Here is an 18,659-nt window from a genome sequence, read left to right on the forward strand (position 1 = left end):
CACCAAAATAACCTTCTTCATCCTCTGCCATTATTCCAATCGAATCCGTAGTATCAGTGTATATTTCTTGATTATCGAACACGGCTTTGGTCCTAAAATTATCTCGAAAGTTGTTGGCTCGAAACTTTTCTATATACTCCATTCCGAACTCACAATCCAAATCGATTATGTCCGGCAATTTATTGTACGAATTTGTATTACTTGTGGCCAAACGATGTTTTTCTACAGGGACGAGAAGATCTCATAATTTATAATGATTTTATGATGCTATATTTATCTGACTCACTGGATGGATTGTGTTGCCTTGGCTTTTTAAAACGAGAATTGACAGTAATGGTATAGTTTGCATGGCCCATCTGATCTGTTTGGAATTCCTGTTTAGGCCTGGATTTTGGTACAGCTCCAGTGGAGGGCTTTTTAATGTCTTCTTTGGGCATAGAATGCTCGCTCAATTTTAATAATCGCTCTATTTGCAATACCAGACTATCCACCAAACTTAAGATGTCTATAAAATTGATCGATAGTTATTGTTGAGATATTGTGCATTGTGGACGTATTTTTGTTTATGAATTACTCACACTTTACGCGATTTTCCTCGTTTTTGGAAATAAATTCGGGGTATAGAAAGGGCGTGTCGAAGCCCTGGCCCATTACCTTGGGTTGTGTGCAGTTGCCCACCGAAATGGGCATTGGGATCAAGCTTTGGTTCCTGCAATATGGATACCTTCGTGATGGAAGTTTTGGAAGATCTTCTAATTTCGGAGGAATCGATGAGTCCACCATTTCGGCGAGGATTGGATAGTTCTGTGGCTCCTTTCGGTCTTCCCCCACCTCCTTCTCCTTCGGCAAATGCACCATAATAATAATGTATAATAATAAGAACTCATTTTAAAATTCCCATGCAATTCATATGCATTTAGACGAATCGTTTACCTTAAAACCTGGCAAATTTTCATCATCGATACTTTCGCCGTCAAGATTTTCCGACTGGGTCTTTATTCCGGGACGATTGCTGATTAGTAGCTGGTGAAGTAGCTCCTGCTCCTTGAAAAGCTTTTGCAAATGGTTCTCGAGGAGAGTTTCCGGCATATTTCTATTGCGGTTCCTTTGCCGGCCTCGTGCTCTGTCAATCGGCATTTTTCCTTGCATAATACAAAAAAAGTACACTCACAACAAAAATTCTCTCGGTGCCACGCCTGCAATAAGTTATATATTTATAAATAGCCATCGGTATTTGCTATTGGCCACGGTTCGTAGGGTATTGGTTATTGAGTATCGATTGATTCGATGGACAGGCGCAGTAGAGACCCGAAGGCGGTTCCCTCTATGGAAAGAGAGCTCTTGTTTCCGTCTTTTTTTTCCATTGTTGTAAATTTAATCAAACACCCAACGAGCGCATATAGTACATCAGAATGTGCGCAGCAAAGAGTAGTGGAAATACAGAAAGTGGATATACTATCAAATAGAATACACCCTTTAACTAAGAGTGCATTCAATTAATATGTTTTAAGCTTAAAATACACTTAACCGTTTTGCTTTTCTTTGATAGTTAGTCAAATGGAAATTATGTGGATTATATTTTTCACAATAAAGTATACCAAGAACAACTATATAGGGTATCAAAACAACAAGTCAATGGGGAAAAGGGTGAATCCGGGAGTCAACAGCAGAAGAAGATTGCTGAAAGAGATGAGAGCGATGAGAACAAAAGAGGAAGAACATAGCATGAAATTGGCAGTCGTTTTCCTTCCTTTCACTCCTAGCCCCTCTATATGTATGTCCCCTATGTACTCCACCACCTCGTTGACTTTCATCTGGGTTGTGGCCCCACCCTACGGCAAACCGTAAATTGCACTGCATTTTTATTTAGTTTTCATTTCGCTGGTCAGCCAGCCGATGTCAATTTCCATGCTGCAATCGCAGCGATGGAGTTGAACACCTACTGTGCGTAGGAGAAAATCAATGAAATGTTTATCATATATAAAAATATATATGCCAATTCAAGCTACGTATCTAAGAGCAATGTAGGTGTACCATTTGTTTTGATACAAAATGTTATTCATAGGTATGTATGTAGTTAGCGTATTACAATACACGTGATGCCTCTCTTCCAGAGTAACTAGGCTTGCGATTATTATGTAGTTTTCCGATGCCACATTTTCCGGTTCCCCTTTCATCGCCGACGCTTTTAGTTTATCAATGTTTTCCGCTTCCACCATTTTCGGGGCATTTTTTTTCGAGTGCTGAACTAGACATTTATCGCCGCTCTCGTGTTCACTCAACCCATAGAGCCCCCGACTAATAACTAACGTGGCTGGCTCAGCTCGAACTGGTGCTACCTCTTACCCGTAGCGCCCCAAAAAAAACCCCCTTTTTTTTACCATCTAAAAGAGCGGCCAGCCCTCCCTGCGTAACATCAATTCTCCCTAGACACTATCAAGCCCCACCCGACAAAGTTAGTTTACGGCCAAAGTTTAACATAAAAAAAAAAGATAAATAATCAAAAAAAAAAAAAAAACGAAAAATGCGAACTGAAAAAAAATTGCCAAAAAAGAATATCATAAAAAATTTGTGCAAAAAAAATCGGAAGGGAGTTGAATTTTTGGTCAAAAGCTAGTCAGAAACCATGCAGGGAATCATAGCAAAAAAAAATTGGTAAGAAAAAGCGAGAGAGAGGAAAAAATTGGTTTGCAATGCATTTTTTTCGCGCGAAGCTTTTCATTTGGCGCTGGCATCCATTAGAGCAAAAATCAGCAGCATCCATGGGCGTGTGGAATAAGGGGTGAAGAAGGGGGTGCGCTAGCTTGTTGGGAAGAAGGGGTGAACGAAAAAAACTGGTGAGCTGTGTGGTTGTTGCTGCCACACATGTGGAAATTGTGCGCGTTTTGCAGTTTTTTAATTGACCAACAAATTTATTTGATTCGTTAGCAACGCGAATATTTTCTTCCACTGTCCTAGCTTTCACCTTTCGACCCCACAGCTTCCAACCCATGGCAAACATAGCTCCCTTATGTTTAAATTTATATCTGCATATGCATACAGTGCGTTTCATTAGGGATTTACATTCTAGGCAGTTCGCACCTATTCCGTTGGCCACTATTTGGTAGAATCAAAAAAATCGATTATTACACTATCCTTAAAGGTAATGCCAATTCTCTGATATCTGTCCCTCTCCACGAAAATCGAGTCGGAGGTAATTGAAATTCAAAGCAAGCAGACCGAGCAAACCAAGCGGCCAGCACCCTAAAATCTGAAATCTAAAATCGAAAATCCCATGCCCAACACCGATGCCGAAAACCGAAAACCCGACACCGACAACAAGGATACGCACAGAGGATAGCAAGGAGATGGTCTCTTGTTGTTTCTAAGGATTACATATTGGTAAACAGCGTTTACAACAACCAAGTAACGACAACTTATTGTGCTACAAATTGGTTTGTTTGCCCTGCCCACCGCCCCCTTTTTGAAGAGTGGGGTCGGTTTTCGATGGGGGGCGGGGGGGAATTGTTTGATTTGATTGTTGACTTTATTGGTCAACGCAACGACGGCCTTTTGGGTATTGTTCTTTGGCCTATATTGCCGTGACCCCACACCCTGGATATTGTTGTTTAACGACATTTAATCTATGATTAAAATCAATTAAATGCTACACTTGACTTAATTTATTGTCGCCGGCGAAATCAGACAAGAAATTTGTCGGTTTCCAAGACAAGTAGCCGCTCATATGTATATATATGTATGTTTGTTTATACGAGTATAGTATCCCAAATATCCGATGCAAAACAAAATGGAATGATACGAAATGAAATGCTCGTAAAAATCAAAATATTTCCTCTCTGTCTATCTCATTGGCCAGTTAGCCAGTCATCCAGTTGGCTATCTCTTTCTGCCAATAAAAATCTGGCAGCAAAAATCTACGAAAAAGTCGGAAACACTTTGTCGGTGGCTTGGCTTGTTTTTTTGGGGCTTTGGTTTTGGTTTTGCTTTGCTTTGTAGTCTTTATCTTTATGACTCGATCTGCAGTCTCGGTTTTGTGTTCTCCATTCCCCCATCCTCCCTTCCACTCACTCGAAATTCTGGGTATTGCCTTTTCATAGAGCAGATAATTGTCCACCTTAAACGGAAACGGGGGAAACAACGGGAATTCGTATGGCCGAAAAAAAAAAATGGATATTATAAAAACATATATGATAATAAATCAAAATATTATATCTATATATTAATTATACAATATGTCATAGAAATCTTTACGCATTTGCAGTCTCTTATAAAGGTGTAAACATTTTTATTCAGCTTTAATATGTTGGGTACCTACCTTATAGTAATGCACGAACAAAACAAGCAACATCTTATTTCTTAAAATGCCTGTGAGTAGAGTATTTAAGTAGAGTATTATTTACATGGGCAGTTAATCGTTTTTGGGGAGCGGCACTTAAGTTTTTTGGAATTTTTCAAGCCTTGATTTGCTTACTTTTTCGTTTAATTGATCAATGAACTCTACGGTGGCCTTGAATGTAGCAAACAAAACCACAGCCTTGAAGAAAAATCTCGGAAGAGCATCGCATCGAAACACATTCGCATAGAGGGAAAACTGAATCAAGTTCGCAAAGACAAAAACCAATCGCATGCAAATGAAAAGGTTCAAAAACTGTGGAATTGGAGGGGGGGGGGGGGAGAATCAAAATCAAAAATTCCGTTTAATGATGCAATTGGAGTTTGATGAGTTGGAAAACTGATGCGACAAACATCCCCATATCCATATCCATTCCATTCGCTGATGGAACGCAATCAATGCAACTGGATAGGATGAGTTCTGTGCTGGCCGCCAGGTAAATTGCAACCAATAATAATGAATAATTGAAAATCCAATCAAACACCAAATGAAAACGGAGACCGTTGCTCGTCGTTCGCTGCCTAGCTGGATGGCTGCCCCATATCCCCATATCCCCATATCGCCATATCGCCATATCCATATCCCTAAAATGTGGTGGAGTGAGCTTGTGTCCTTTGGTGGCTGGTGGTGTTGATTTTGCCGGCTTTATCGAAGGACATTAGCAAACGGTCGTTGGGTTTTCGCCTGCAAATGCAATCAAACGCGTAGGGCAATAGCAGCAGCAGTAGCAACAGCAACAGCAACAGCAAAAACAACAACAACATACCCAGTAGCAGCAGCAACGTGCACGGCAGCTACATGGAAGGATAAACCAAAGCAACCTGCATAGATGACACCCCAGGGACATGGCAAAAGTCAATGAATGGTAATAGGTGTCGACATGGCCTTCTCACACATACCCACATAGCCACCCATATACCCAAACGCCCATATGCCCACCTTTGACCAAAAATTTGGGGGCGTGGCACGAGGAACATCCAACGTGTGGCGGCCTTTTGTCCTACTGTTGTTTTTGCTGATTGCCACTTTCGGCAATGGATCGAATGCCAGAATACTGGACTTTCGCAATGGGATTGAGAATGGGTATGGTACTTGAACTGAAGAATCCAGTAGCAAGCAGCAGAATACATTAATTGCCAGTTAAATTGAGTCTGAATGGAGATTTTAGATGGAAGTGAAGTGATCTCATGCCAATCGAATCAAGATTCAATTTTGCGATGTGAAGGCACTCACGAACGTTAGTTCGTTTTAATTTAAACATTTTATTTGTTTTGCCAAACGTTATTTGGTGCATTTTCATTGTGCAATTACCCTTAAAAATCTGAAGTTTTGAAATGATTTATTACAGTAAGCTCAAGTCATTTAGGTGCTGCGCCGAAAAGTAGGCACCGCCGAAATTGAAGAGGAGTCCCTGCTTACGCACACACACACAGACATCGGCTGTTGCAAATTACCGATTCGGAAAATTCGTGCCGCCGGCGAATCCGGGAAAAATTTAGCCACCACACATCTCCGGCATTTCCAGGCAAGGACCAGAAAAGCTAGGGCTCCGTTGACTACCCGAAAAACCGAGTAGTTCACTGGCATGGCCGAAAAATGTTAATTGATTTATGTTTATATTTGTGCAACATGTTGATGCCGCACATCGCACACCGCCACATTTCGCAGTCGCCGGAAAACGCTCGCGGTTGTCATTTTGCTGCCAATTTCGCGATGTGTGGGGTTCGCCGACAGACAAACCAAAACAAAAACAACCCAGCCACGTTAATTGAACAACATTCGACGGGCAAAACCGAATCTGCACAAAACCCCCGAAACCCATGTCGAAACTCAATTTGAGGCGAATTTTCAGCGTTAGCGGCATATTTGCTTGTAATTATATCTATCAAAAATATATATATGTGTGTGTATGCCATTAACTTTTGTCTTTCAGCTTAGGGTTGCGAAAATGCAGTAAATCGGGTGGAAAATATTGCGGAAAACCGATCCCGCCTGCGGCAGTTTCAATATTTGTTTGTTTATTTGTGAAAAATCAAATTATAAATGCTAACAAATTGGTCGAAAGTGTGAGAAATATGCATTTGTTTTATTTTTTCGGAAAAACTTTTCAAACAGCTTAAATTATTCATAAATATAAACCAAATTGAACTCTTTTTGTAAGAGATTCTATGCTGTCAAGCCATTGCATGCGACACAAACAAATTATCCGCACCAATTATAAATAGTTTAGGTAAAAGCCTTCGTTCAAATATACAAACAAGATTTTTTCGCAGTCTGCCCAAGGGCAAGGATAATATTCGTAGCCCAAGCAGACGGCGAAAAAGGAAAATTCAAGGGAAGATTGGTTTGAATCGATGGCGACACGGATGAATATGAAGTCCACAAGAGCAATAGATACATATGTATATATATATATATATATATTTATGGGTATATATCCAAATGTATATGTCTTTAAATATATGGAAATGGCGACAATAGGACACACATGCCGACAATTACTTGTCCTATGGAGAACTTCAACTCCAGGACCAAAAAAAACGATACTGAGCCAAACAGAACTGAACCCAAAAACTGAGCCGAACCGAAACTTGTTTCATAAATTTCCTATTCAAAATGTAATTAAACCCTTGCGCCGCTGCTGCTCATCTAATTACAACGTAAAGGCGACCATTTCGGGGATACGATTCGGCAGGACAGAGGGGCGGCTACGCAATATACTCGATAATTGCAAACGAAATGGCAAAAGGCTTTGGGCCTGAGCGCCCAAGACTTGGTCTATTTCCATAAATATCTTCAAAGTCATTAAATTTCACACATGTTGGCGGGACAGCACACAGAATTGTTTTAATTTTAAAATTATTGTCATTAATTGATTTTTGATACAGAATGTAGAGCGCTGTTGGTGAAGAAGGGTGGGGGGTGGGGTCCCCGTCCCGACCATAAATCTCCATGTGTGTAAATCTAAAAAAGGGGGTTGGAACTTAAGAGCACCGCAGCAAATAATCACTAGACTCCGAAAAAACGACAGAGCCCAAATAAAAAGGGGTAGCTACATAGCTGGCTTTAACGGCTTTGCCTTGATTATTGAGACCATTATTTTTGTTTAATTACGTTACGGGCGTTAATGTGCGGATAGCACCAGCTCTCATCGTTGTGTGGAGGCCGAATACCGAGTCTAGAATCCCTGAATCCTGAATCCAGGGAAAGTTTAAGCAGAACCACATTAATTTCAACAGTAAAACCGGTAAATATATTTTTAAATTGAATAACATATTTGCATATGTTTGTAACATCTTTAGCATATATTTAAGTTAGTTTTTCGAAAACTTATGTAGTTCTGTCTCGAAAAACGTATCTGTGAAAGTCGTAAGGTTAATTCCCAAGAATCATAAGCTAACCTAGAACTAGTCTGAAACAAAGCCAAGGCAATCTGTTACCATACCAGGACTTTTATGATTGTTTTTTTTGTTTGTGCTTCAGATGCCTGGTTTACGTTTATATAAGTCCGTAATGGACCGCTCCGTAATCCCGGAAAGTGGGCGAACGCGTTGCCATTCCGATTCCGCTCGACGTTCGACGGACAAATTTGCGACACGTTTCCGACACGTTTGCCATGTCGATTTTTCTTGAGCCAAGCGTTTGACGCTTGTCGCCCCTACTCATATATATTTTATAACTGTAGACGACAACGGCGATACATATCAAGTGGGCGGAATGGGTGACTGTAGGCGGTAGACGGGGCAGGGGTGCATACCTGTGTTTTCTGATGGGTGGTGGTTGAAAGATAAACGTCGTTGCCGTTGACTCATACGCAAATTTTTACTCACATGATGGGGAAGGGATGGCATTTTTACACAGAAAGAAATTCTTCGAAAAAATATTCTAGAAAATAAATGAAACCACATACTCTTAACTATTGAAAATCTCTCGTTTAATACGATTTTTTGTGTGGTCCTGAGCTATCTGTTTCATTTTCTTGCAGTGCATATGTAGATGGCGGAACTGTCCCCGTCCTATTGTTGTTGTTGTTAATGGTTTGATGGGTTTAAAGTCGTGTAGCTTCGTTTTTTAGTTGGAAGGGGGGTTTTCTAGAGGGGGTGCGTATGTATCGCTCACAAAAAACACAAACTCACAGCCGCACATATATATAATAAATTTATCTGTACGTATATGCAAAATATCTACATCTTTACATACGCATATATAAGATATTTTGTGTTTTTTTTTTTTGTTTTGTTTTTTTTTTTTTTGCATATGGACGCCTGGCTGGTTGGGCATTGAGATTGGATTGCGGGCGCCCGTCCGCCTGGCTGTGTATCTTATGGCTTTAATAACTTTAGTGCTGGTACGTGCCATTGATCCTTGATGTACGAGCAAGGATGTGGCCCATTTGGCCATTTCAGTATATTTCACTGGGGTACATGGCATCAAGGAGAATGTTGGCAACTCAAAGACAGATTTTTAAATCAGCGAAACCAAGGGGGAAGTTAATAACCACGTTAAGGAAAACATGTATATGCATTAGAAAGTGCTTTGAAGTAACTCGAAGAAAGGATTAACAAGTGATGTATACTTTTGGACACCTTCATATTCTCCCCAACACAGGGCATATATGATTCGTTTTTAATTTTCAGCCGCGTCTCGAAATCAAGTGCTCTGTACTTTTCATAGCAGAAGCTGAATACCAGAAGAAGAAGACCCCACCACATAGAGCCACCCATCAATTCATCCAATTGCTCTTCCTAGTTTGGCATTTTCTTTTTCATATTTTTTTCATTTTGAGTATTCCTCTTCAGTTTTGCCTTTTATTTGCCGCTTTTTTGATGGGCCATTCGCCTGCGCGCTTTTCGGCATTATGCATAAATTTCATTTTCGCCTCTCCCCCGCGCTTATTGTTCATTTTTTGTGCATTTTGTATTTCTTTTTTGTTATTTATTTACGAGTGTGTGCGCCTCTATGTTATTAATCTTCGTGGGAGTTATTGCTGCTCTTTTTTTTTTGTGTGGTGGTGGTGGTGTATCTCTCGATTCGCGTTCATTTGTGTATGAAATTAAAATCACACCCATGAGATGTCCCAAAAAAAAAAAAAAATGCGTATTCTTCAACATTTTTCTTCGGCAATTTTCCAGCGAAAAAATGGCCGACCCGTGGGCAATGGAATTCCGCTTTGGTCAAAGAAAATCTAACACAAAATAATAAGAAAAAAATATGAAAAGAAGAAAAATCGCCAGGAACAGGGAAAAACGCCAGCAAATATAACAACTGTAAATTGAGTTGTTGCCCTTTCGCCACCGAGAGCCAAACTTTGCCCACCGACTAATTCATTCATGAAAACCGTTGCCCCAGCCCCGCCCCCTTTTTGAAGACACCCCTCCCCACGCCCAGCTCAAGACCCTTCCCACCAACCAAAAATAAAAAAAAATATATAGAAAAAAACAACGATTGCATTTGCTGCTTAGCATACAATTGCCACATTAACTTGCCAGCCCAAAGATAAATCGCATGGCCAGACTGCAAATTGTTGCTGCGCCAGCAAACTACCAAAATGCACCATAAAAAATATTTAATTATGCCTATCGCATAGTGCTTATAATATTATATGTACTTTATTCTTCTTTAGTATAAAAAAGTTTATAAACTGTATTAGTAAACATTTGGTTAAGGGTCAATTTTAAGTTATTTGGGATATGTAAAAGTTTCCAAATGTTCTCAGTGTACCGAACTGGCAACACAGCATACTTGCAAGTCCACAAAGAGAGCTATTCGCACTAAAATAGCCTCGGGGCAAACAGCTAAAATCGAGACAAGTTTGGAGGAAATGCTTTTTTCGCAAAGTGCATTTGAGGCCTCAGGCCCAAATACAATGGTTATGGAAAAAAAAGTTAACAACGTTCGAAAATCAAATACACTACTTATTCGAAATATTCTAGTTGGTTTTTTTATTGGAGTTCTAATCAGCCTCGACGCACACCAATCAATTGGGAATATTTTCCAATTTGATCATATCCCAAGCAGATCATTACAATTAAAGCAGTTTAGCCAATTAGATGATGTACATCAAAGCAGTTCATGAAGTATTCTCTTTAAAGCAGTTGAATGTGACAGTTTATTCTTATAGGAAAACATTTTAATTTACCAATCAGCATACCTCGCATTTATATTTGTAAGGAATTATACAAAATTAAATTAATATCAGGTGGAATTTGAAAATCTTCCAACTCTTATAGATGTTGGTTACTATCCAATCCACTCAATTTCTTAGAGTATTTTGCCAAACACCAATAGCGACAGCAACAATCTAAGGCAGTTGCAAAGAAATAAGACGAAGACTAAGAAGGAGCAATTTTTAATGTGTTTGCGCTTTAGCCAAAAGTTGGCGTTGGGCCCATTTTTCTTTGGCTTGTTAGACGTTAGCAACCGAAACGGCGGAGAGATTCCAAAACACTTTGCCACAAAGGTTCCCCAGAGGAGCTTGTAGTTGCTGTTGCTGCGTCGCAAGTTGCTAGTTGCTAGTTGCAGGTTGCAAGTGCAAGAGCAACATTGCCATTTTGCTGTTGTTGTTTATGATACACCAGTTGTTGCAGTTGTTTGAAGAAGTTGTAAGAAATATGTAGGCCTGCCTTGGCGATGAGCTGCACAAGGGAGTCGAAGGGAGGAAAATTAGACAAATGATCGCCAACACAGTGAAACGAAGCCAGGTTGAATACTATATCTATTAATCTGGATTTTTAAAGGTGACCCAAAACCGCACAACTAGAGGGTATTAGGTGCTAGTATAAAAGACAATTAAAAAAAAAAGCTTTGACTCCTGGCTTGCTGTCATCAAAAACGAACTACAGCCCTACATTTAAGACCTCTTTATAATTATAGTATGAAAAAATATTTGCATTTTTTTTTTGTTTAGTGCACCAGTTGGAATATTTTTGTGCTCTGAGCTCATGCAAATGCAATGGCTAACGAAACCCAAACGAAATCTGGTGATGGATTACGAGCTGCCTTTGGGGCAACGGGAAATGCTCGTCCTCTGGAAACACTTCTTTGCATGATGGAAATGCAGCAAATTCTGCGGATGCTGGAATGGGAGACAATTCATTTATTAAACTGCACTTAACATCAACACCACATCATCATTAATATTAACCGGCCAGCGGGATGGGGAAAGTCAAGGTGTTAACAATGTTATGCCGTGTCAGAAATCCCAACTGACCATCAGTTTGTGGCAGCTATAGCGATTTGTGCTTGGAATCAGTGGGAGAATGACAAAGGAAATGGAACAAGCAAAGTTATATTTCTGCATTCAATGATTTAAAAAAAAAATGTGCTTTTATATACATAATATATTCATGAAAAATTATTTATACAATCTATATGATAGCTTCGCACACAGGCATTTGCTATCAAAATCAAGGTCATATCAAATCAATAGGCAGCTACAAAAAATCCAGTTGCCAAGGCCCCCTCTCTCCAACAGGCCCCCTTAACCCCTTGACACCCCAAACAAATCGGCGGAGAGAGAAAAGAAATGTCAAGAACTCATGTTCAAATGTCAAACTGAACCGACAAACCGTTAATTAGCAAATCAAAGATATGCCACGCCACAGACACATATCCAGAACAGGGGGCACAAAGGGGTTAAACGGACGGTTAGAAGGGGGCAGGGGCGGGGAGGTGCGCTGGCTTAAGCAGGAGGAGACGGGAAGCTAAAGAGGGGCATCGTCTCCACGGCAGAGAGCCACTGACAGCTCACAAAATCCGACAGTTGCGCACATTCGAAAAAAGATCAATGAGAATTGTGAAAGAAGCTGAAGAAATCCAGCAGACGGCGAGCAATTAAAAGGCGAGGGGTGTGGGGGAAAACTCAGGTGAGCTGCAGTGCACTGGAAACAAATGCAGTCAAATTGGACAGTTTCATTTAAACTCAGGTGAGCTGCAGTGCACTGGAAACAAATGTAGTCAAATTGAACAGTTTCATTTATTAAAGGTTTAGCTTGGTTCAATATTTCTTGATACGCATCACGTATTACCAAATTAAAACAAAAATTCATATTTTCAGTTTTAAATTTTTTCAAGTGTGTTTCAGAGGAGCGGTGAGGGAGGCAACCGAAACGTTTAAATCGCCCAAAGGCCGTCGAGCTGTCAGGGATTCGCAGATCGCCACGGTTCGGTTTTCCGTTCGGTTCAGATCTGTTCGGTTAGGTTTTGGTTTGGTTTTACTTGGGTTTGGGTTCGGGATTGGGACTGAGACTGGTATGGAGACCGGGATTGGGCCTGCTTGGGCTTACAGCGCAGCTCAATCCAGCCGTTGTCAATCATAAGCCAGGTCCAGTCTCTCTTCCAACCAAGGAATCCACATGCATACATCCCCATACCGAAGGGGAAGGAATAAGAAAAAGCGATCTAAGATCTTCTAACAGTCGCGAGTAGAGCGAGTTGTAGAGTCGCATCTGTCGGATTTGCATTACCGCGTCCGACTTGCCTTGAAATTATGTGAAATTGATCAATTTCAACGTTGCCCGTTCGCCGTGGCCACTTTCCGCGAGCTCTGGGTGCAGAACATTTAATGTAAAATGTCAATCAAAAATCGCACAGAATGGAAAAGCAACTTTGAAAATTTAATTAGAAATGTGTACACGTCTCGAGCATTGCAAACCGCATGGGAAAATGGGAAATCTTCTCAATTGAAGCGATGAGAACCGAACAGCAAGAACTGCAAGAATCCAAGGAAAGTGTCAGGAGTTGTACTAATTGTTGCAAGCGCGATCCGTGAAAAATTTGCTGAAACTGATTCGAAACGATCTTATAAGATTTAAAGAGCGACGAACAGATGGAACTAGTAACATAAAAGATTAAGATCAGATCATTAGTTGAAATCGGTGGAATAGCAATACTAATTTTCAATCGAACATAAATTCCTTTAAGTTCGGTTATAATCCTTTATAGTTTCTTGAAAATCGTACTCCCTCCGTATATTTGGTCACGACTTTCCATTGAGCTCAACTAACATGGATTTATAAAGACATAACTCTCAGTTTAATGTCTATAAATTCATTGCCGCATATGAAATTTTCGTTGGAAATTGTAAAAGAGGCGTCTTAAATTATAATAATCATAGTTGTAAAAATAATCGTAAAGGGAATGGTGAGAAAAGTGTAGTTTTTGGCTGTGGTAATCAAAGTATGGACCTGGTTTTTATAGCACTAACCAGCTGCTCGGTTGACTTCAAAAAGGGTTTAGTTTCGTACGTATTAATTTGTCAACCGCAGAAAAAAAAAGTAAAACAAAACCAAGCCAAAAGTGGAGTTATCAATGGGCGGTAGCTCCATGCTAATTTAGTTATGAACATTATTTTTTTTTATATATCATATTTCTCGTTTGTTTCGAGATGGTTCGGTTTAATGCTTCATTTCTTTGAATTTCATAATTACACGGCTTTGACCGCTCAACGACGGTTGGTAACTGTTTTTGTCATTGTCAGCCGTAGCTTTTCTTGAATGAACTTCGGCTTTGGGCCAACTGGTTTTGTTGGCCGTTTGTTATTTTTTTTTTTTGTTTTTTCGTCTTCTTGCCTTAATTAATTATTGTTGTATAATTAGTAGTTGGTCGGGGGCATAATAATTCAACAGAAGTCTGACTGGCCGGCCAACTAAGCGATTCATTCATGGCTCTTTGCATTTTCACACATTTCCGGTACAGTTGGCCACAAAAGCGGACAAGCTGAGCGGACCATTTGGAAAGACCGCCCCAAGTTGGCAAAAGGGCGTTGTGGGCAATGTCAATCAATTGGTTCGCCGACTTGGTTGGCTGATTTCTTGGCCAGATCCCCCCCAGTTTCCAGCTTCTTCAGCTGCAGAGTAGTCTCGAGTCTCGAATCTCAAGTCTCGAGCCAAGCAAAAATGGCAGCTGACTGACAGACAGATCGAAAACGCTGGTTCAGTTCGGTTCAGTTTGGTTGGACCCTGGGCGCTTATTGCTTTTTTGTTTTCAGCTCTTTTTGCCTGGCCAACAGCAGCCACGGCAGCAACAACTACCAACTACCGACTGAAATTGTGCCGAGGACTGGTCTCTGAATTGGCCGACTTTAACGGCGGCAACGTGACACGAAACAGCGGCAAAGGAAATCATAATATGTATAAAACAACAATAGTGCCATTTAGTTAATAATAAAATGTTGCAATGTTTTTGCAAAAAAAAATTTATTGGGAAAGCATCTCTGATTCATAACTAACATATTTTGAATGGAACGTATAGATCGTAATGTTTTCTCATAAAAGTGCCATCACTGAAAATCGGATCTGCAACTGGAACTGGAAATTGGGTTCAGGCTGAGGAGGTGGGGCTGCCACGATTCGCAGCCAGCCAAATCGATTGAACTGCCTTCATTAAAAGAAAAACAGAGCGAAAAATAAGAGCAAAAAATAAAGGTAGACCCGGCCAACCTCTGGCTATCCCTTTCTGTCTTAATAACTCCTTTCCTGCCGCCGATTTTGCAGCAAAAGTAGGAGCAGCAACAGCAGCCGTGATCTCCATCTCCGATTTTTCGCCTTTATTTTTTTTTTTTCGATCGCCGTCGCTCCATTGCTCCATTAATTTCCATGTTGGCCACAATTTGACTTCTGTTCGCTGATCGCTCCTTCTCTTTTGCTCCCTTACCTGGATGTACCTGGATATATATATATACTCCTTTTTTTTTGTATTATTGCAAATTGCCAGGCACGCAATTTGCGCTTGAATGGAAAATAAAAACAAAAAGGGGGGAAAAAAAACTGCAACAAATTGGAAGCCAATAATCAAATGTCAGTCAGGATCCGCCTGACCAGCCCCCCGCGATCTCTTTTGGGGTTCTCTGTCAGTCAGTTAGTCATTCGCTCAGTCAGTCATTCAGTCAGTATATTCATTCTGTCGGTTCACTCAGGGCGGTCAGTGAAATCGGTATTTGCCACGGCTCTATCTTCAGGGCTCATTATTCAAACTCCAACCAAAACTTGCTCGTGAATTTGGTTCTGCACTGCTGGAAATCTTATTAAAGCAATGATTTTTCAGTGATTATAGGAGACCTTCAGCTTTGGCCCTTACTCCTATTTCCTTATTCGATCAGCAGAAGATGTATTACAAAATTTGGACAGTTATTCAATAAGCTGGTTAAACTTTGAATTTAAGCCCAACAACGACGTGAGTTTTTCTCAGTGTACAGCCCAGCACCTGGATCTGGGACTACAACTTGTCGGCTTGTCCGATCCGCCTGTCTATTCATTTGAGTGTTTTTCGAATTCGATTTTGATTTGATTTCAGATTCGGTTTCATGCTTGCCTGCCTTATACTTTAATTAGTTCGGCAAATTAATTCCCAGTATTCACCAAGGCGAAACAACAACAAAAACAAAAGCAAATAAAAAAAAACAGGCGAAAGAAAATAACAAACGATTAATACCGAATTTCAATTGCCAAGCCGATATTGTTTATTGGTTCCACATTACGCCCGCCGCGTATAATTAACAATAAAAAATTTCAAACACATTTTGACACAATTTTAATAGTCAATAAAACTCAATGGCGAGCATGATGGCGGGGATGGGGTCCTCTTGAAACGGGGTCCCAAAAGCCCCATCAAACCGAGCAACAATGAACAAATGACATTTTCGCCGCTGATGTGGCCATTGTTCGACTTTGTTTGCGGGTTATTGTTGTTGACAAATCGATAAACAGCTCAATTAGCATTTTTGATGCTCAATCGTTAAAGAACCACGACTCCACTCACCCTTCGACTGGCCTGACAAACTGACTGACTGACAACTGCATGGCGATCATAAATCAAACCATAAAAAATATATATCAGGAATTCAGTTCAATAATCGATTTGTATGCGCTGCCCGTCGCGCCGCACAATTATGCAAAATGAGCTGTCAAACGAGTGGGGTTTTTTACCCCCTTTTCCCCTTGGAATTTATTCTCCGAAAAGGAAAAGCCACATGTTTATTACTTGTTCGAACTCATGTTAAATTAATTTGCGTCTAACTAATCCAGGAATGTGAACAGAAGTCACCGAATGTGCTTAAAAAGAAAATGTATTATTTGCATATTACATATGAATATACAATTATTGACGAAATAAATACTTTAAATCGAATTCAAATTTAAATTTTTCTAACACTTTTGGTTTTACTACATTCCAAATAAAATTGCATAAATTCGTCAATAAAACAAAGTTGGCTACGTTGTATATATTGCTTGTGAGTGAATGTTTTACAAAATTACTTTTGAAAGCTTTGCCAAATTTTTCGTTTTAAATCAATCACGATGGACGGAGATCAGATCCGGAGGAGCAGCAGTGATCGGGACTTGGAATACAGTCGTTGTCGGCGTAATGGTGTCCATTACGCCACCATTAAAGATTTTCTGGCGAGCCTCAATACCAATGATACCACCTTGGGATCGGCTCAGGGAAGCAGTACATTGAGCGTAGAGGAATACCTACAAATTGTACGAGGCGGTGCCGAAAAACAGTCTGGCGATGGTGATAAAACTATCGGAGTGCGAAAGACATCGGTCCAGGACATTAGCACACAAACTCAGGCTGATTCAAAAAGTTCTTCCAAACCGAAGCTAATATCTCAGTTTACCGAGAAAATATGGATGTGAAATTAAAACATAGGATCATAAAAATTAAGGCAATTCATGCAAAATTTAAAAGTAAATAGACGTTTATACATTTATAACTATACATTTATATTTTCAAGCCAAATAGAGGTCTGTATTAAGCTTTAAGAAATCACATGGGATTTGAACTCCAACTTATTTCAATAATTCAATCACGTGGTATCGTATCGAATAATTGAATAAGTCATCGTGTCGAGCGACACAAATTTCATTTCAATACGCAGAACGTTTAACGAATGAATCGGGCCTCAAAGACAATCGCCGATGATTGAACGCTTAAGGAAAGGGTTGGCACAAAGGGGGTAAGGGGCTCTTTGGAAGGGGACTTGCGGGGACCAGAGACGGAACCGCCAAATGGCAACGTGAGTGATTGTCGCAAAAGCTCAAAGGCGACAACAGCTCTTCGAATTGTACTGATTTTTATTTATTTTATGTTTGAACCGAAACGCTCACGGAATCCCAAATGAAATGCGACTGCGCTTTTTTGTTTGTAGAGAGAACTCTGGAACCCGATAAATCGGGGTTTTGGAACTCCCCCCGTCTGTCACCCTGAAATCACCATTCGATTGCCAATTGGTGTGGGAAAAATGCGACTATGGTAACAGGCGTGGCGATCTTTCATTAACATGTTCACCTCGTGGCGATTTCAATCGAATTTTAATTGCCCGAAAGTGGATCTAACCGATCGGGGAGAGATTCCTTTGTTTTTGTGTTTTTTTCTTGATAGCTTGGTAGGAAGACGTATTAAGGGTTCACTAAATATAAATATCAAATAGCTGGTTTATTTTATATACCCAATATAAAATTAACACTTTAGTGCTTGAAATATACTTTTAACATTGAATATAAATTCAAAAAAATTCATGAAGTCTTCATCAAGAACTCAAAGCAACTCCTTACTTCCATCTAAAAGGACAAGAATTACCTGAGAACAGCACGTAAACTAGGTCGATAACTGACCTACAGAACGTTTAGGAATGCAACTGATTTCAGGGAGAAAGAATGTCGGATCGATTGTCGCCCTTCGATAGATTTTTGACATATTTTGATGGGCACATTGAACTGTTCATGCTGGGCCATTTGTTTGGGCCATTCACACGCTTTTTGGGCCGTGGGAGAAAAATGCAGTGCAGTGCCATCGAATCGAATCTGTTCTGTTCGGTTTGGAAGCCGAAAATTGTGTGTGCGCGCAGAGCGGAGAGTTAAACAAATCAATACGAAAACGATGCAAATGGCAAAAGGCATGTCAACAATGCTGCCGAGTAATTGGCAGTGGTCGGCTGATGACGCTTGCTCTGATGTTGATGATTGCACATTGCTAAGCCTTAAAACTGGGACCTCTACTTCAACCTCAAAGTGAATCTGAACCTCAAGCTCAGCCTGAGCCTGAACCTCGATGTGATTGCGATCGCAGGAACTCCTCATCGAGCCGCCAAAGTGCAGCTAAACATCTGGAGCAGGCAGCTCCAAAAGCAGTCGAATCGAGCAGCTCCACCCATCGCCTGCCTTGTGAACGCCGATCACAGATCTTTGCCGACGTGAGAAACACTGAGCGTAAATGCATTTCATCTGTGAATATATTTGAATCAATTTTATACAGATTTGTGAAT

At 40.3% G+C, this 18,659-nt stretch overlaps 2 protein-coding genes across 2 annotated transcripts in view; one reads left to right on the top strand and one right to left on the bottom strand.

Moving 5' to 3' along the window:
- The window catches only part of CG32719 (uncharacterized protein), a 39,342-nt gene that overhangs the window by 3,056 nt on the left and 17,627 nt on the right, over positions 1 to 18,659 (bottom strand). The window contains exons 3-6 of the mRNA NM_167128.3: positions 934 to 1,196; positions 579 to 840; positions 287 to 505; positions 13 to 222 (exon numbers count right to left, since the gene is read on the bottom strand). Coding sequence (NP_727190.1) covers positions 13 to 222; positions 287 to 505; positions 579 to 840; positions 934 to 1,137 — 895 coding nt within the window. The 5' untranslated portion in view covers positions 1,138 to 1,196. The remainder of the gene's footprint in view (positions 1 to 12; positions 223 to 286; positions 506 to 578; positions 841 to 933; positions 1,197 to 18,659) is intronic.
- Positions 16,598 to 17,090, top strand: CG43138 (uncharacterized protein). Its single transcript, NM_001258634.2, has one exon. It carries the CDS (start codon positions 16,690 to 16,692, stop codon positions 17,029 to 17,031), a length of 342 nt encoding a protein of 113 aa, NP_001245563.1. The 5' UTR covers positions 16,598 to 16,689; the 3' UTR covers positions 17,032 to 17,090.

The sequence above is a fragment of the Drosophila melanogaster genome, chromosome X (genome assembly GCF_000001215.4).
Source record: "Drosophila melanogaster chromosome X".
Lineage (NCBI taxonomy): Eukaryota > Metazoa > Arthropoda > Insecta > Diptera > Drosophilidae > Drosophila > Drosophila melanogaster.